General features: G+C 38.8%; 1 protein-coding gene across 5 annotated transcripts in view; it reads left to right on the forward strand.

Annotated features, from left to right (window-relative positions):
- The window catches only part of Pola1 (DNA polymerase alpha 1, catalytic subunit), a 306,054-nt gene extending 285,774 nt beyond the window's left edge, over positions 1 to 20,280 (forward strand). For 4 of the 5 annotated variants that reach the window (XM_048449783.3, XM_048449784.3, XM_085685001.2 and 1 more), the window contains one exon: positions 19,285 to 20,280. In XM_048449783.3, the coding sequence (XP_048305740.1) occupies positions 19,285 to 19,430 (146 nt within the window). In that variant the 3' untranslated portion in view covers positions 19,431 to 20,280. The remainder of the gene's footprint in view (positions 1 to 19,284) is intronic. The other variant, XR_015000445.2, reaches the window with a different exon arrangement.
- Positions 20,281 to 20,779: the final 499 nt, after the last annotated feature.

Below are 20,779 nucleotides of genomic sequence, written 5' to 3' on the forward strand. Positions count from 1 at the left end.
AGTCCCTTCCCTTCACAAGTTCTATTAGTTCACGTAATAAACTCCGATTTTCTCCGCAAATTTAGTGACCTCAAGTATTAAATAGCCAAAATATTCCTATCACTTTTAAATGCTAATAAAGCTTTCCAAGCACTTCTGAAAACAAAGAAATGGGCAAATAAATGATTACTTGTTAAAGGGGATGTGGGATATGTAGGAGACTTGGTTGATTTTTTTTCTTTAAATGACAAAGAAGCAGAGGTTGAGTATGGAGAGCTAGGGATGTAGCTCATTTGGTAGAGTGCTTACTTAGCATACACAATGCCCTAAGTTAAATTCTTAGCTCCACCTACAACTGTGCAAGAAACCAACTTTAGAGAGCAGGAGGTAGCCCCAGAAAGTCATAAATTCAAGGTCATCCTTGACTACATAGTAAATGGGATGGCTACCTGGGATACATGAGACCCTGCCTCAATACCTAAATGAATGTATAGACAAATGAGTAACTTAATAAAGAAAGGAAGTGGAGATGGGTGGGTGGGGAGATGGGAATGATCTGAGGGAGTTGTGGGAGGGCAAACCATCGTCAGAATATAGTGTATGAATTTTTTTAAAATAAAAGTTAAGTATTGCTGTTTAAAAAAATCTTTTCCCTATCTTCAGAAGCAACCACCTGTAAATCCTGCTGCTGTTCCTTTCGGTATTTTCCTCTTTATCTTTAACAGAAACAAAATGCATTGTGCAGCCATTTCTACCTATCTGTACCCTGCAGGACTTAAAAGCCCATACTTTCTTCCTCATTCAGATATGGCCCAGTTCTGGCAGGTTAGTAGCCATATACCAATTCTTTCCCACCCTTTTTAACCTTGCCCTTAATCCAGTCCACACATAGCTGGTACTTCTGAACTGATCACCTTCATGGCCTCATGCCTAACTGTTCGCCTGGAGATCTATTACCACTGTCTGGGCGTTTCCTTCATGCAGAACTTATTTTGAAGGCCTTGTATCCTAGATTCTGTGTTCTTTTTGTTTACTTTCTCTTGAAGAGTGATAAAGGATGTTTTCAGTAGCTCCTTGAGAAAGAATACATGGCAAATGAAGTTTGGGGAACTTTGTCTTCAATTGTCTTTAATCTACTCTGATGCCTATTCAGTAGTTATGGTTTTATAGGTTAGAATTTGTTTTTGTTTTCATAATTTTGAAAATACAGTTCTGTCTTTTCAATATTGCTACTGAGAATTTGAAAGCCTTTCTGAGTCCTAATGGATTGCTTGGTTTTTATAAGAAAATTGTAGAATTTCTTTTGCACCCAGCGCATGGACATTCATGGCAGTGTGTCTTTGTCAAAGACAGCTTTCCTACCCGATGGACTCTTTCCAATTTGGAAAGTTGGGCCGTATAGTTCTGGGAAATTTTCCCAAATCTTTTCTCGTTTCCTCATCACAATTTCTATAAGTAAAGATGTTTTACTTTTTTATTTTGTGGTACTAAGGATCAAACTCAAGACCTTTTGAATACTAGGCCAGTATTCTATCATCCAATTAGGGTTTTTATTTTTGTTTAGTAATGTTGGTTGTTTTTTGTTTGTTTTGAAATACTATCTCTTGTAACCAAGACTGGCTTTGAACTCCTGATCTTCCTGTCCCCACCTCCTAAATGCTGGAATTATAGGCCTTTTGCAAAAGTAGCCTAATTATTTTTGTTGTTGTTTTGTTTTTATTGATTTTTTATTAAGCTCTACATTTTTCTCTGCTCCCCTCCCTGCCTCTCCCCATTTGTGTTGTTTTTGAAACATGGTTCCATGTAGGTAAGGATGGCCTCAAATGTGTAGCCAAGGTTAACCTAAAACTCTTGATCCTCCTGCCTGTCATCAAATGTTAGGATTGCAAACATGAATCACCTCAGCCAATGGTCTCGGTGCCTTTTATTTATAACAAGCTTTGCTTGTTCCTGATACACATCAGGACTGTAATCTTTCAGTAACTTGAGGTCTTTTTTCATGAGCTGGTCAAATTCACCAGAGAATAGCCTGTTAACTGGCATTAGGGGAATGGGATGGAGTTGAGAGCTCAGGCTTTCAAATGCAGTTTTGACAGAGTTGCTTAATGGACCCTTGGTTCAGACTCTGCTAACAGTGTGGAAGTAAAGATCCAGGGTCTGACTTTGGTCATGCTTACGACCAATCTTCACCATTCTACAAGCCCTGGAAATTTCTGGGATAAGATAACCCCCCTTCCAGCTATCTCTTCTGCAAGCTTCAAATTCTGGTGAGATTTGCTGTATAAGTTACCATGCTTCCTTCTACTGGGTGTTGTTGTTGGTATTCTCACTCCTCTTTGGAGTTTATTGTGCCTTTAAAAATTCCTTATAGTAGGTTGGGCAGTGGTGGCGCACACCTGTAATTCCAGCACTCAGGAGGCAGAAGCAAGCAGATCTCTGTGTTTGAGGCCAGCCTTATAGAGTGAGTTCCAGGAAAGTCAGGACTGTTACACAGAGAAGCCTTATCTCAAAAAACCAAAAAAGTTTCTTAGTATAATTTTAGTGAATATTTAGGCATTTGCAGAGCTAAATATGTGTATTTAGTGTGCTTCCTTCAACCAGAAATTGAAGTTTTTAGTGTAGGCTGTCTCTATTATCATTTTAATGTTCTTGCAATCCAATGGCCTCAAAATATTTCTATAGAAGATTTGTAGGGGTCTTTGTTCATATATTCCTCCCAAGTCAAATCTAATGGGAAGTAGTTTTGTACTCTTTTTTCTTTTTCATTAGATTGTACATGGATCCCTTGATTCAAACTGTAAAATAATGAGTATGCTTATAATAGTTAAAATTTATAAAACATCAGACACTATTCTAATTATGGCCCATGTTTTATCTTCTTTAACTTTCAGCAGACCTAGGAATTCAATGTCATTGTTCCTCCATTATAAATAAAGAACTGGGGTTACAGAGAGATTAAAGAGCCTGCCCAAGGCCACCTAGCAAATTAATGGCAGAGTCAGAATTTGAGCCCAGTCTGGTCTAGAGCACATTTTAAACTTAACTACAATATACATAATGCTATTAGTTTGTAAATTTTAGAGTATCTCAAAGTGATGCCCCCAAATGTGTTACAGATATCTCTAAACTTTAGTGGACTAATTGTCATAATTTCACCAAGGTATAGCTCTTTATCACATGAAACTCACTGAAATGTGGTACATTGTGAGGAAATTTTATTTTTGGTGTTTTGAAAAGGGGTCTTGCTATGTAGTCCAGGACAGCTTCAAACCCACCGTATAGTCAAGATTGACCTCATACGGTAATCCTTCTGTGAATATGAGTAAAATTACACCAGGCTGTGGGTGGGTCTTTTTTTTTCCTTTATTTTTGGGAATACATGAGGAAGTTGTTTTTTTAAGGCAGAGTCTTCCTGTGTACCCAAGGTTGGCCTCCAGCCTACATCTTCCCCCACTCAGCCTCAATCTCTTGAATGCTGAGATTATAGATATGCACCACTATACTTGACTGAGGGAAATTTCATTGTTGTATGTTGGGGAAGATGAATACATCCATGCCATGGTGCATATGTAGAAGCCAGGAAAGACAATTTCTAGAAACCACTTCTCTCTTTTTACCTTGTTGAAGTCAGGTCTCCCTTGCTGTTTGCCACCAGGTTAGCCGATCTGCAACTTCTCTGCATTCTATTTCAAAGTAGGGTACTAGAGTTACAGATGCATGACACCACTTTTTACATGGGTTCCAGGAATCAAACTTCTATCACAAGGCTTCCTGCTGCACCATCTTCTGGATGTTAATTTTTTTTATGTGTATGAGGATGTTTTGCCTGCATGTATATTTATGCAACATATGCATGCCTGGTGCCCATGGAGGCACCTCTGGAATTGGACCAGTTCTAGATTCCCATATGGGTGATAGGAATCAAACTTGAGTCTTCTGGAAGAACAACCAGCAGTCTTAACCTCAAAGCCATCTCACCAGTGCATTCTGGAAAATTTTGAACTGCTTACTTCAAATAAAATTTTATTCACAGAGAACTGGTTGGTATTGAGTTAATTGCATACAACATGATTTTCATTGCATGAAATGAATGTAGATTGGTCACTTAACATAAAATTGTAAGAAATATAAGGGATAAAACATGCCATTACTTTACTTTAATTAAGATTTAATATTAATAATAACTTGCTGATTATTAAAAGCCACAAAAGATTTAGCTGTTTTAGAAGAACTTAGATTTTGGTTATTAGTCAGTCACCTTAATTTAAAAAAAATTGACATTGCTGTTAGGCCATTTTTTTAATGATTTATTTAACTTTTATTTTATGTGCATTGATGTGAAGGTGTCAGATCCCTGCAACTGGATCTTGGGACAGTTGTGAGCTGCCATGTGAGTGCTAGGAATTGAACCTGGGTCCTCTTGAAGAGCAATCAGTGCTCTTAACCACTGAGCCATCTCTCCAGCCCCTGTTAGGCCATTTTTACCACAGGTTAAACATTGACTGACTTATTTTATTTTAGACTGAGTCATACCAGGTTACTAAAGCCCTAAAATAAGTGTGTTCTAAGCATTGGCTAACCGTTAGAACCTATTTAGAACTGAGATCCACGTAAAATATGTTGACTCCTTCTTTCCTATATCACTGAGAAGATACACGTGCCATCAAAGCACTGAAGTTACAGCGTCTATACAAAGAAACATGCTGGCAAAATGGCAAGAAGCAGATTCAGTCAAATCTGTTTGGTCCCAAATTATGACTCTTGTTTTATATATCAGCTCATCTTTTGCGAACAGCTTTTCTTTTTTAACAGACTGCATCTTGATTTGATTTGACCCATACATCAAGCAGTTATGCTATAGTAAGGGTTTTGCTGTCCACTTGTTTACAAAGTGCACATCCTGCATGTAAAGGAAATATGGAAAATAAAAGTGAAAACAGCTTAAGACTGCTATCACTTATGTTAATCAAAGGGCAACTGCTGCTATTACCCAGGTGTTGTCATATGGCTAAGCAGGGCCACAGGACCCTGGAAAAAGAAGAGTCACACTGGGAGTGATGCTGCTTCTGGTTAGGTGAAAAGCCACTTTGGCAAGTGCAATAAAATGTACCAAGTCGGGTGAGATTACAGGGGACATTGTGCTTCTTGGGTTTGGAATGGGAAAATGAGCTACACCCCACTAATACCATGCACTATGGAAAGAGATCTTGACCTCGCATTTTCCCATTTCTTTCCCTATTAGATGGTAATTTTCCTTTAGGAATTTGGGTTTCTCTGTTATATCCATTAATAGGGAGATGGAAAGTCACAAATTAAAATCATTTTACTGTAAGTATCAGTGTCTTTTCAACTCTGTATTTCCCTTCGTAGAACTAAGTCAGAAAATCATTCAAGTGAAGACTATGCATTTTGATGTTAAGAGATTCCATTCTTACAGGATAGACAACCAGTTAACAACATGAAATGAGGTGGTGATGGTTTTTGAAATGAAATAATGTTTGATAGAACTTCAAGTTTCTCTCTGAACCTTGACCACACTGTAGACACCTTAGGAAGAGGGACGTTTCTGTCAAGCACAGGATTATATAGGGAAGAAAAATTAATCTAAATACTAAGGGAGAAGCCTGTGTTCTCTTGCATGATATTTAGCAGCAAGAGCAAGGAGAGGGATGTTTCTTTCTTTGTGTAATGTGCAGTAGTTACAATAAACACAAGATTTCCAAATCTCAGAGGACTCTCTTGACAGTTGCTTGATAACAGCTTTTTTCATTCCATAGTTTTGACAGTTTGTGTGTGTTGCCATATCTAGTGTAAACTAAAACATCACTGTCATTCTGCTTTGCTTTTGTATGTGGCTCTTTTTTTTTCTGTCTTTAGGATAATGAAAAAGATGGGCTTTTCACTTGTAGACTAGAGTAAGGCAAGTTGTGTGTGGAGATTAACGTGTGTTTATAAGTTTTGAAAGATTCAAGTTGACAGCAGAACACTGCTTTAAATAATTTTTTCCATATTGCCTCAGTAAAATTATTGGTGGGTTGTGTACGTTTTCTCTTAATCGTTTAATAAATAGCAAATCTTAGGCATCTGTGAGGGGACCTATATTATTTATCAGTGGTTACTGAAAAACCAGTGATTACAATAAACACCTCTCGTGCTCTGCAGTCTTAGACAGATGACAAGTAACCAGCGTGTCTCATTTGCTTTTGTCTACATTTTGTCCTTCCCTACCTCATTGCTCTTCTCTCCTCAATGATGCTTGCGTCCCTCTCCATCCCTCTTGCTTCTGGGTTTATGGTCAAAATGCCTCACTGGTTTGATTCCACAAAAACAGGATATTGTTGGTGTTGTTTATTTACCTGCTCTTTTTTTTTCTCAGTAAATGTAGGACCTAAAATGTATCTGCACTGTGGGAGAGACTGCAGGGTAGGTAAGGGGCTTGGAGCATGAGTCAGGATCAGAGCAGTGTTTTCTCATCAAATACAAACTTTTATCCTCCAATCTCGGAAGGGGACACCTACAGACACACCCCAGCAACCTCTGAGTTGTAGAAATCTCCATGAGGTTATTTTGCCATCAAACCGAGTTTGCTGTAGCGTAGCAAAGTTCCCAATACCGTCATCTGGCATGTTACAGACAAATTCCAATTACTTTCTACTTCGAGCTATTGTTAAACACTACAAGCTAGCTGACAGTAAAATTATAAATACAGGTGTTGTCACACTACACTATAATCAGAATTTTAATTTGAATTTTCATTTGTAAAGCCTTTTTTTTCCACGTGAAAATAGGAATAGAATTAGTTTTATTGACAGTAAAAAGACATTTTGAAAGCTTCCTAAATCATTACCTGTATTTAGCAGGAGGAAAAATTGTATATGTCCATGTAAAAAGAAGAGTTTTATTATCACATATTTACTCATTATATTTGGTGGTAAATAAAACGGGGAAGACGTGTTTGACATATGATTGATGGAACTCACTGGGTTTTTGCTTCATCAGAACAATAGATAGACATAAATATATATTTTGCTTTTGTTTTGTTCGGCTGTTACCAATGCAGACCTGTAGACAAAATCTTCTAGCAAATTAAGTAAGCCTGTTGGGAGTCTGCATGCAATGCTATAAACTTTTTATTTGACAATTTTCTCTTCTCACCCAGATTCCTCATCTGTGGAACTCTTTCTCCGCCCCCCGCCCCCCCCCCCCCCGCGTGGTGGTTGGAGTAGGTTCCCCCTTCTCAAGTCCCTTTTTTCCCTCAAGGCATTTAGTGTCGTGTCTGCCAGATTTCAGTGATGAGCAGCGAATTGCTTTTAAAGTGGGCATTATGCCAGTTCAGCAGCACAATGGAAAACCAATCTTCCACCATTCTACTTTTGATGCTGTTATTGTAGCATTTTAGATAACTGCTGCCACAAAAAAAAGAAAGAAAGAAAAAAAGATGTGCTCAATTGCTACCAGTTAGTCAAGTTAAATCCAGAGTAGCATTAAAATTACTCTGAAAACTGTTTGTCAGAGGTCATGTGCCGTCAGTGGCTGCCGCGCATAGGATGGATATTCTGTTCAGGTGGGGGTTTTCCCCTTTATTATTACTGTGACTGACCAGCTCTCTAAATAGCCCTTCACTACCTGTTTACTTATTGTCTTCACCTCCCTGTTGAAAAAATGTGTCACGCAGAAATGTTGAAAAGTTTCTTTAAAGTGCTGGAAATAGCAGGAGAGTGAGTTGTTCAGGGTGCTAGAGTTTGTACAGTGTGAAAGCAAAAAAAAAAAAAAGTAGGGGGAGAGCAGGAACATAATTCTCTGGTTTCTATAGCAAGATTACTGTTTTCTTCTTTTTATCTTCACTTTTCAGCCACTGGGTTCACTATTCTACCTTTTTTTTTTTTTTAATCGCACAAGTGGAATTTATCCTTTCTCTATCTCAAGTCCCCTCCCCCTTTTGCTGGCTTTGCTTGTGAATGAAAGGGCTGTCTACAATGGCTATAGGACAGATGGCAGCTGTGTATGTTGTATTTGGTATATTTTGGAGAGAGTCATATTTTAGGCCAATAGATGAGCTATTTAGAGAATGGCAGTAACATACTTGAAGCCTACTTCAATTCTCCAGAATTTAGACTTTAAAATTACATAAATAGCTCTAACGTCTGCTCTAAATAATTAAATAATGATTTATTGGCTGCATTACAGTGATAATAAAAGCAACTCAGTCTTTTGAACTGCATTTCTTCCCAAGAATATGTCTCTCTTTATGCTCATATGGTGGCTTGCAAATGTTTCTGTCTCAATCATGTATGTAGGGACATCAGACATTAAGCCCCATGGAGGCAGACTGTGTGTGTGTGTCTGTGTGTGTGTTTGTCTATTCTTGTATTCCCAGGTCTTAGAAAGTATCTGACATGTAATAGACATTCAGCAAATATTTCTTGGATAAAGCAACAGTTCAAGCTTCTGTGTGTTAAAGAATGATGTATTTACTTACCTATGATTGTTTCTTTTCAATTCAAGTGCTAACTTGTGAGAAATACACGTTAGATGTTAGATACATGTTAGTTGCATGTTGCTTTTTTTTAAGTTTCCTTCCTAACCGTATGACAAATTATGCATGACACTTAGTCAGAACACTAAATATTTGGTCACTTCATGATGGAAATATGAATAGAATGACTCCATGGTCAGTATTATGAGTGCCTATAATAGCTAACGCATATGCACATGAATGCACATATACCAGATAAAAGAATGTGATGATGTGATACTTTTACTATTCATAACTATAGTGAACATCATTCATGTATACCATCTAAGTAAGCCCTTTGTACAGCTCATCCTATTAGTGGGCAAAGATTGCCTGTGTGGTGGCGTACATGTTTGAAATCAGTTAAGCCCCTGAGTACCTAACTTTCCCTCTTCTTTGGAATTATGGCTTATGCATTTCTACCCACCCTCACTACTGTCGCTATTGAAGTTCCATGCTCCCATCTGCAAAATGAAGCCTAGAGACTGTTTAACAAGGTCAAACCTAGGCTTCAGAGAATTTCATAACTTAATCAAGAACTGTACAGTGTAAGACACACAGTGCTTTCCTTTTAATCATTGAGGCACAAATGTGACACAGCTTTAAATGGATAGCAACAATTTGCAAATCAATAAGATCCCGTTTATAATTAGCTTTGGACTAAGCATAAAGAAGTTACCTTGGGCTAGGGATATAGCTCAGCTAGTATGAGAAGTCCTGTGTTCAATCCCAGTCAAACAAGAAGAAAAAGAAATAAATCTATATTTTAAGGATGATAAGAGTGAAAATGCACAGCAATATAGGGATTCATCCTTGGCAGCTAAAAATGTGCATATTAAACATCACAAATAGGGATGTTGAGTCTCTCTGAGCACTTACATACTCCATCAGAAGAGTGCCTTGATAGAAGCCTCTTTTTCTAAACAGCAGATAAAAGACTTAAGCTTTACTGTAAAGGTTATACATTTCTTTGAGAAGAGTATGGAATGTAAAACACGACGTTTTCTAATGTAGTCTATCTCTATCTCCATACCATTTAACCTTTGCCTAATAGCAACCAAAAAACAACCTGAAGGATTAGAGTTTTTATTAGAGAAAATTTAAACACATATAAAACAAAATAATTTTACATTATACAGCCTACCACACTACCATTTTACACTCACAGAAAAGATGAGTGTTTACTCTAGCATGCTACATCAACACTAAATGACATTCTAAACGCTTTTAGTTACCCAAATCAAAATAGAAATCTTATGTGAGTATGCTTAGGAGATCTTTGTGACATCTGGGGGGGGGGGATTGTTGTTTGTTAACTTGTTTTTAGATATATCATAGGGGCTGATCAAGGTGGCCAATGCCTGTAAGCATATAATCCCAGGGTTTGAGAGGCCATTGCAGGAGGATCATGAGTTTGAGGCTGGACTGGGTTATCTAGTGAGATCCTGTCAAGCGAAAGAAGTAGCAAACAGTACATTAAAACATTAAAAGGTTTCCCTTTTTGTCCCTTTACAAAGAGGATATAGAGAAAGGAAAAAGATAAACTAAAAGTTTAGCCTTACAAAAAGCCTCTTTGGTCTTCTTTCCTGCATGAATCTAGTGATTCTTTCTGGCTTATAAAATTATTGTTATGATTTTTAAAAAATAGTCTGTTTCTTTGGGGGTTTTCTGTTTAGTTTGTTTTGTTAGAGGTGATGTTTGTTTTTGAGGCAGGGTGTGTCTGGCTGTGTTGCTAGAGTGGTTTTGAGCTTCATCATGAGATCCTCCCATCTCAGCCTTCTGAGCAGCAGGATCTTTATGCACAGAATGCTACATTGAACTAGGATTTATATCTTTTGAACCTTCTTTACCAGAGATTGGTAGACTTTTTGTGTATAGGGTCAGTTAGTGAAATCTCCAGCTTTCATGATCAGATAGTCTCATTAAAGTTGTTCATTGTCACCATTGCAACTATAGACAAAATAAGCATAGTGAGTATGGTGTGTTCCAATAAAACTTTATTTGACAAAAATCATAGTTTGTTAATCTTTGTTCTAGAATGAGAAATGGGAATCATAAAATGTCAAATATCTTATTGCTTGAAGTAAATAACCCCTCATTTGTGAGTCACTCAAAATGTCAATGCTTGGCCAGTCTTATAAAAGAAGAATCCTAAGGGAGAATCATGTCTTTCAAGAGACAGCCACTTTCTTTAGCAGTTTGCTACATCCAAATTAAGTTCACCTAGACTTGAATTTATCAATGGCTTCACTGAGGCCACCTATTTCCAAAAGCCCCCACCCAGCCTTTGTTACTAAGGAACCTTGATATTAATTGTGGTGGAGAACAGATGCCAATATTAAAGTAGCTAAATAAAGTGGAATGCTATCCCTATTACCTCCTCTGAACAAACCTTAAATTTTAAGAAAGAGACAGAGTTAGAAAGAGAAGGGCCATGACTGACTACCTTTGGTCATCAGCCAGTTAAAGTTTCAAGCTACAAGCTATCTGGTCAATTCTGATGAAGTTAGTGGAGAATCCTGTTTGAAGTGTTGCCAATCTTTCCTGGAGTGTAATTCACTACAGTCTTCAGATTTCCAAGAGAAAAAAGTCCACTGGTTTAATAGAATTTATTTCTGGGAGATCACCATGCATTTGAAGAAGGTAAAGAGTCTTAACTTTAATCTAAGTGGTAACAGCGCAGGCCTTCAATTCTAGCACTCAGGAGGCAGAGGCAGGTAAATCTCTGAGTTGAAGGCCCGCCCTGCAGAGAGTGTTCCAGGAGAACCAAGGTTCACAGAGAAATCCTGTCACAGAAAGGGTGGGGGGAAAGAGTGCTAACCTTGACATCCTGAAAACACTGTGTGTTTTTTCAGGTAAAATACATCCATGAAGTCTGAAGACTACTGACATGTAATGAATTGTCCCCAAAACTTGTTGCTTCATTGCAGCACTTCTGTGAGAAAGGAATCTGAACATGGATTAACTGAGAAAGTAGTATTTCAGACTTAATGGATAGTTCTCTAATAAGTCAGATTGCCTTCTCATTCCTTTATTTTTATGCTAACTATTGAATGCAGGACCTTGCATATCCTAAGGAAATATTTGGTTATTGAGTTATATCCCCACCTCCTTGTTGTTGTTGTTGTTGTTGTTTGGTTGATTCCTTGTTTGTTTTGAGGCAGGATCTTGTTATGTACTTCATGCTGATCTTGAACTCATGATTTTCCTGCTACAACCTCCTGAGGGCTGGGATTACAGACATGTGTGTGCCACCACACCCACCCAACTCTTAATATTTAGATTATATCTGATGAGTGAGATCACAGATCATATCCATTTTTACATAAACATTAAAGTCAATGCAACCCCAAAAATGTATCTGGTACAGCCTTTGCCTTCATAGTTTTTCCTTGAATAATGGGTTTGATGATAAGCAGTCATTTAAACATCTGCTTGTGACATCTTCTATTTCCTTTCATTATTTTGCCAGAATAGCAGTTTGGTTTAAATTAATAAAAGTGGGATTCTTTTCCTCCACGAAAAATGTGTCTCCTCGTTTGGGGGTATAACATCTCCTATGTGCATAATACACAGGTAGAGAGTGATTGTGTACCATCCATGAACAAATAGAACCCTAGAAAAACTGAGGGCTCCTTAAATAGTTGAAGCTGTATCTGCTTCCAAGATAGAGAAGAGAAACAGGAGAATGTCGGAGGCGGCTTGGAATACTCTCTATCTGTTATCTCTCTAGAGGATATCTTTGGTTCATACTGGAATAGTAAGGCTCTCACCAAGATCTGTTTCTAGATATTACCTTCACAGGTAACTATAGCCAAGCCATGTTTCCAACTATTTACATTGATCAGAACGATACCAAGACCCTGGAATGTGCTCTGAGAACAGAAAGGCCCAGTGAGGAGTAAAAAGATCCAGAGGATTGTGTAACAAATAAGGACAGTCTTGTGTTCTTAGCCTCTGTTCCCATGAGGGCAAATGCCTAAGCATTTTGGTTCAGAAAATGTAAAAGCCTTTCCCTGGGTGTCCCTTTTTCACACATTTGCTACACTTTTAACACCTTTTCTTCCTCCAACCTGTGATAGATGATTATTTACGACTGGAGCCATAGCTTTTACTGCCTGTCTATTATCATTCATTGTCATTGGCTAACATTTGTCAAACATTAACAGAGTCTCAAAAACTACCAAAGCACTCTTAATCTTTCAACCTATACATTCATTAAGAAAAGGAAAGGTAAACAGAGGCTTGACATTCAGAAATGAGTCCAGAATTTGATTCCAAAGCCAATCCCTAATCATTTGGTATATGTATTATATAAGTATTTTCTTCCCCCCATCCCCGCTACCTTTTCTTCCCAAGAGGTGACCAAACTTCATGACCATACATCCTTACCCTGTAAGCTCTTCAAAGTAATCAAATTCCAAATTCTGTTGTTATTGCTCTTACCAAATAGTATATTCCTTTTGGATTTATGCACCCAGTTTTAAAAGTCATGTAAATAGAAATTAAAGCAATGTATGAATCAACAGTAGAAATCGTATATGAACAAAAAGGATGCTGTGTGCACTTCTTAGATCATGTTGCTGACCTAAGACTTGGAGAGGTTGGTCTTCAGGAAGAATGGTGATCGTATGTTACTTCAATAGTATAAAGATATTAGATAAATTTATCTGATTATGGACATAGTTGTAGTCTAGACTCTTATTTGAAGGAAGATTGACATGATCAGAATTTGGAAATGGGGTTGGGTGATGAACACTGACTGAATAGACATGTTGCCTAACTTCTCAGAGATTTTCCTTGACTCTTTCCCAGTCCCTAATCCTCAGCCTTCTTTGAGAACCACTGACCTAGGCTAATCATCTCTGCTCTTGTCTGTCCTACAGTACCAGCTAAGATATTAAGATATTTAGGATATTTCCATTTTTTCATGACTGTATGTATATTAAATAGTAGCACTCACATTAAATTTGACTGCCATTGTTGTCTACTCCATTGGCTTTGACTAAATTACAAGTTTGTGCATAAAACATCCTGTAGGATTTTGGCAAATTACAGTGATAGTGGTGGGTGGGAAGGCAAACATGTTTTGTGTCAGGGCAGTAACTTAGAACTCTAGGCCTTTGGTATAGTTGATCAACTTGGTTTCTTGATGGAGATGGCTTGCTGAAGGTCAATATTTGTTGCCACTTTTCCATCCAAATGCAGTATAAAATCATTAAGAAGAAAAAAACAAGCTGGTTGTTGAATGTTACCAGAACAGAGTCCTGATAGTTAGGGTATACATACAGTACTCTTGTACACCACATTGATGACTCTTTAAATATTAGGTGAGTTTTTAAAGAAATTGCAATGAAGTCATTGTGATTCATAGAACATGCTGTACTACAGAGATACGTGTAAAATACAATCTGTGTACCTGATTGCAGGTAACAGAGTTAAATGTGCCAGCAATTTCGAACACAGTTTGATATTTCCTATAATAAAATATAATGCAAAAAAAATTAAATATCCAATATCAATGGATTCTAAATGGTTTTGATATTTCTTTTTGTCCTTTCCCATGAAGAGTAATTTATTTCCCTTTTTAAAGTGTGGGCAGAATGATTACTAGCGCACTGTAATGTAATTGTGTTGCATTGATAAAATAAAAATTGTCCTTTATCTGTGTCCTGATAATGTTCAATTTACAGGCTGGCTTCTCTGCCACCTCTTCAGTGCTTTGAGTATTCCAGTTCTCCTCCCTTCCTGCTCTGAGAGCGCACAGAACTGTTTGAAATCCACTGGTACAATTGTCAAATCAATTATTCATTCTCTGCAATTATGCTCGCACAAAGAACATTTTGCTGGTCTGAATGATGATTAAATTAACAGCTATTCCAGCTGCCTGATAACATCTAATAGAATATTCATAAGCCCAAAATGGAATGAATTATCTCCATTAACTTCATCATGCTCACTTAATTACATGCTTGTTATTGTATTTACACCTTGTTAGATACCGCTGAAGCTGATCCAGTGGCTGGCCGGGAATTGGAAGCGTCTGTCATGGGGCAGTTGGAGCGCGTTTTGTAGGAAATGCTATTTATTTTAAATGCTCCACCTGCTGGGAGCCGAGGTTAGTCAGCAGCACTGAGATGAATTGGGAAACGGGGTGTAAAAAGAAATAATGTGCTTCTGACAGGCTCCGTGGCTTTTAAGTTGCTCTCATTCAGCCACTTCACAAAAAATTATTTTATTCCATCTCTCAGTGATGATGACATGATTGCTTTTGGGTAATCATTTACCATTCTGATTTTATTTTTTGAAGTAAATTGTCTGAAGTAATAGGTTCTTGGAATTACAGCGTGCCTTGCTTTTTTCTTAGAACTTTATTTAAGCTTGTCTTCCAGCATTTAACCCGAGTCCCCTCTTTCGTTTGATCTTCTAACTTTATTTATACAACAGTGCTTAATGATCCTGCACAATGTGTTTTTCCCTTCTCTACACCCCCCTCCAAAAAATTTCTGTCCAGTATGGTTGACAGTACTTTTTATAACCTCAGCAAGGGGGCTGCATGGGCAATTTTCTTCCGACATGACAAATACAAACACCCAAAACCCAACCCTGATAGAATCACTTCATCTAGTTGAAAGGAAATTTTTGATCTCTTTCAAGGTGACTCTTTCTCCACTGAAACATGGTAAGGGGCACGACTCTCACTTTCTATTTTTTCTCTGTAGACTGGCATTCTTTTCATCGCCTTGCCCTCTCTCCTCCCTCCTCATATCACCCTCTGCTCTTTTCCAAACTTCCACTGGCCAGCCCTTCCTGGTGGTGGGGCCCCATTGCACCTCCATTTGCTTCAAGTGGGAAGGGTCACTGTTCACCACCACCAGGCTGCAGCAAGCCTGTATTTATTGAACATGAACCAGACCAATAGTGGAGAGAATTATAATCACACTTCTAAATACTTGTCAGATCAGTCTAGTAGAGCACTTGAGCTGAACCATAGACATTTTATACGGTTTGAAGGCTGTATTTTGGTATCAACAAAAAAGAAGAAAAAGAAAACTGAAGATAATTGTTTATAAGTAGGAGTGGAAATGAATAATGGACTAACAGACTCTTCAGTCTTCAGAAATACTTTAGTATCTAGGAAGTGATTTCTCAGACAAGAACGGCCCTCCAGGCATTGGCTGGTGAATAAATGTATTGCATGCTGTTTGTGCCTGGCATTGTGTCTTCTAATTCCTTCTCTAGACAAGAAGTGACTCCATACTTTAATTTCTTGCTTTAATTAAGTGATGCTTTTAGACTTGGGGCTCTAAATGTCATTCTCTTTGAAATTTGGGTGTCATTTGAGATCTTTCAGACAACTGTGCTTTGCCATGGCCTCTACTGTGGATTAAAAGGAGAAAGGCAGTGAGTGAGGCTGGAGGCCCCAGCAGCTCTTTGTAGCTCCCGTGCCCCTGAATGACAGAGCGCACCAAGAGATGCAGTTTTCTCTCAATCCCTCAAGCATCCTGCATTCCACACCTGAAGGCAAACACACTCACATTGAGGGAGGGAGGATATGGATTAGAAAAGGTGGGAGAGCTGAGAACCTTATGGTAGGAAGCCATGCAATTAAAAAACTGACTGAAATTATTACCTGATTTTATAATTGACAGAATATTTAATTCAGATATAGTAAATTGACACACCTCTACACAGAGACAATTATGACTGACTGTATAACACCTGACAGAATCAATTATAACTGACTGTTGTTTGATACCTTTGCACAGAAATAAATGAAACAGACATTCAGAACAGAGACGGCTGCTGCCTGTGTGCCTAAGACTGCCTTAATTAAAATAAAATAACCAGTAGGCGATGTTTTAAAATGTCTTTGCCTCATGGTTCGTAGTTGAATGTGTTTAAGACCAAAAATGGTTTTATAAAGAGGAAAGCTGAAAGGGGATTTTTCTTTACTGACATTGAACTGAAATATGTAATATAGGAGTAAGTTTCCTTAGAGATGATTCCCATTTGTTTTGCTTTTCAAATAGTGCAAGCATTGCATTTCATTTAATCAGATGACTTTTAACAAAACTTCTAAGACAGGTAAATTCTCAGATGATCCAGTTTGTCTTGCATCAAAAGCATTGTAAATGTATTCTAGTGGATAGAAATAAACTTTCATATTAGTAGTTTGTTGTTTTGTCTGATAAGTTATTTGGAGTATCAAGCTGAGCAGTGGTGGCACACCTTTAATCCCAGCAGTGAGGAGGCAGAGGCAGGCAGATCTCTGGGAGTTTGAGGCCAGCGTGGTCTACAGAGTGAATTCCAGGACAAAAAAATGGAGAATCATTACCCAGGCTTTTTGACCTTGTTTTCTTAGGGCTTAGGACAAGAATATTTTCTGACAATTACTGTATGACTATGAGCAATCTCTCCATGTAGAAAAGGCCAGGGGAAATAAGCATTAAATACAAGAGCACTAAGAAGAGGTTTATTGTGCTTGTGGGTAAAGATGAGTGACTTCCAGGTGATATTTTTATTTTGCTGATGTGTTTAGTTTGGATTTGTGGAGTAAAAGCCAAAATTTGGTATTTGGTAGAGCTGGATACCATTGTTGCATGTGTTTGCCTCTTGTTGACTGGCCTCTTAAAATATTTTAGCAGTGTTGTCCTAAATTCTGACTACAGCTCCACTTGGGATAATATCATTACTGATAGGCTGCATTCAAAAACTAGAACAACAAAAGGAGGCAGGAGTTTACTGACCATGTTAACTGACTTTCGCCATTTGACATCCATATTGTCTCTTAAGTTCTAAAGTGGTAGATGTAGTATTGACAGAAACGGGGTAACGGTTTAATGGGATGCCTAACATGGATGGCTCCAGTGCCCAAAGAAGGAAGAGGAAAACTGAACAAGTGACTCCTTGCCCTCCAAGCTCCTGTGATATGGCCTGACAGCTCATCCAGTTCTGTTTCCTAGAAGACCTTCCATATGCTATTGATTAAGCTCTCATTGGGGAAGAAAGTGGGAGCTTTTATCTGCATCTCTGACTGCCAGGAAACAGTGTCTGGGCTGTATTGACCAGCTATGCGATATGCTGGCGGTCACAGTTGTCTTTTACGAAGAAGCGAGCCCAGTGACGCTGGTTGTCATTCTAACTCTGCTGTGTGGCAGCGTAAATAGTCCCCTTTCTAACCAACCTAGTGAGAAAAGTCAATATCCCATCAGCAGAGGAGGTAAACACATCAGGAGCTATGTCCTCTCCCTTCCTCCCCTGCTCTGTATTACCACAGCTCTTTAAATGTGCTCTCCCCAGTCATCAGATGCATTGTGTCATTCACATGCACAGGGTTGCAGGCCTGTGGTTCTGGCCTGCCAGGAGGCAGGCACATTGGTTGGGGCCTTTGTCATATATTGCCAGATTCCGATAATTAGAACTTTCAAATTATCTTTGTATAGTCAGATAATGATGTACCCCCCTTCCCCATTTCTTTTTCCGCCCCCTTTGGGCATTTAAATCTTCAACAAAACTTTTTACGGTTGTTTTTGGAAGGACATTGGTGTAACTAGAAAAGGTTGTGAACAAATGTGAATGTGTAGCTAAGGAACAAAAATCTTGAGGCTGAGTTTGCATTTTCCAGGCTTTTGTGAGCTTTATTATCTGTCTGTTGTTTGAGCAGGTTTTGCTTACTTTGATGAATGTGTTCCCACATCTGTGTTTCCTTCCTGATCCTTTTGTATTCTGAGGTGCTGGGAAGCTTTGTCTCCCCCCCACCCCAGCACCTTGGCACAGGCAGTATCCTGGACCCTTTACCTTGGAAATAGCTGATTTCTAGGCCTTGCTTTCTATCTTGAACAACATGTTAGCAGTGGCATAAAAGGGGTCACAAAAGTGACCTCCTACAACTATTAGTTGGGGGTTCTGCCTACCTGAATTTCCAGATCCGTATCTCTAAGTACCTGTTTTGTGACCTTACCCAGTTTTCTCAGCTACAAAACTTTCCAAAACATTTCACGACGTTCCTGAGCAGCTTTGAACAAAGACCATCCAGGGAAGGAATGATTCCCTCCAAAGATCAGACTTCAAACAGCAGCACTGCTGCTCCTTTCAAAGAACAAAGTGCAAAAGTAGCAGACACTGGAACAGAGAATACGAGAAGGGAGTCATTGCTATGGATAATAGAACCATCCTCAGATTAGGAAGGCCAGGAATGGATGAGTAAAAAGAGCTGGGCACACAGGTGGGGACACTGGATCGGAGTTGTCACAGGGTGGACAAAAAGAAAGGTTGGCAAAGGACAGCTGGCCCTCCAGGCAGCTCTCATCCTTTCAGTAAAGATCTTGTTTAACAAAATGGGAAGGTGAGGGAATTAGAAGAAACTGTGGAGTCTAACTAAATGGGGCAGTGTGGTTTGGGAGGCACTAGCGAATATAGCAGGTTCCTACTGCAGTGCATACACATACTCAACAGCACAGTGAGACTGGTGTCTCACAGTGCCACTCATCTGGCCTACCGCACATGGGCACGCACCTGCAGTTCGCATCAATAGAGGGGCCTGACCTGGTTTGTCCTCGTTGGCAGTTAGGTTCTGAAAAGAGCCGACTCACGCTTTCACAGAAGATTCTGAAATACCTCGAGCTTTGAATTGTCCCCAAGGTGGACAGAACACTGACAGGCCCATTAGGGCGTCAGAGACATGGGACTGCAACCAAAATGTGCACCCCTTCTCTGGAAAGAAATAGTGAATATCTTTGAAGAAACTATCTGAGACTTCTAATCCTTTTATTTTTATTTCACTTTAGATAAATTGAAGAAGCAGTTTTTTACCCCCAAAGTTCTTCAGGACTACAGAAAAGTCAAGAATATAGCAGAACAGTTCTTGTCCTGGAGTGGCTACTCTGAAGTGAACCTCAGCAAGCTCTTCGCCAATTATGCTGGGAAGTACTGAGAGACCCAGAAACAAGCAAGGAGGCCAGCTGCCGAATCTCAGCTTCTGGGTGCCTCCACTTGCCTTAACTGCTTCACCAGTATCTTGCTTTTCTTTTGAGGATTACATGTTGTGTTCATGTAGATGTGGATCAGGATGGGAGTGTAAAAATATTTAACCACAGTATGCCACCAAACCCTTTCCCAAGTACCCGAAGACCCATCTTCCTGTGGACTGGCTTTCCCCAGGGCAAAAATTGCTACTTTAATCAAGAGTAGCAGAGACCTAAGTTACCTTAAATTTGCCCTGAGGCTGTAGCAGAGATACCCAAAAAAAGAATTTTGTGGAGTCTAGTGGGAGTTCTAACATTTTACTTTTTCACGTCACCTAAATACAGTCTGTATCAAAATACTTGTTCATATACTGGCTCCAAGCATGGCTGTTTTCAGTGCTCTTTTTCACATAAGTGGGTTGGGGGCGGGGGTGGGTAGATTCAGAAACTTTGCACTTACTAAATAGATTACACAGAGCATGTTTGCTTATTGAATTGTTCAAAGTCCAACACTGAGCAGGTGTCACGTGCTCACATTCCTTATATTTTCCCTTTATATACAATGTTCAGAGTGAAGATTTATACAATAGGAAAGCACATTTTAAATACTTTGTCCTAACATTTCACAAAAATCATGATGATATTGCTGTGAGGATGACTTACATTCAGAAGAATGGGAGGCAGCTAACAGGACCTGGGGCTTGCCATCGATAAACTGTATTTCAATATGGCAACGTTAGAATACTTACGTATTTGGTTTTCTTAGAAGGGAAAATGCATTGTGTTTTGTACTTCAGAATAAAGTTTTCTAAAGGGAAACCAGTTGTAGTGATTTTTTTTAATTGGGTGCAATTTAAAGTTGACAGCAAGGAATAAAAGCTTGATTGAAGACCATTCTCTTCCACAACCTTGCCCCGCTTTCTTTCATAACAGCCTGAATCAACCCAATTGAAAGATGCTGAGCAACATGTCTGGATATTCGAAGCATCAAGAAGTTCTGTGAACTTTGAGTCCTTTAATATATTAAGCATGGAGAGGACTGGGGTTATTGGTTCTTGATCCAGAGAGAAAGAAAGCAGAGGGTGGAGGGACACTAAACCAAGAGACAAGCTGATGGCTCCTGGGAGTGAGGCATTCCACATAGAGGCCCCCTAAGGAAGAAATACTTGGTAAGCAGTGGATGTAAAGAAATACTTGTTAAAAAGTCTTTTGTCTGGCTTTTGCTGTGTCTTTTCTCTTTCTCCTCTTTCTCTTACACTCAGAATTCAAGTAGAAACACTAGGTTTGGGGCCCTGACAGTTAATTGGCACTAAAAGCA

This window comes from Myodes glareolus, chromosome X (genome assembly GCF_982192425.1).
Source record: "Myodes glareolus chromosome X, mMyoGla1.1, whole genome shotgun sequence".
Taxonomy (NCBI): domain Eukaryota; kingdom Metazoa; phylum Chordata; class Mammalia; order Rodentia; family Cricetidae; genus Myodes; species Myodes glareolus.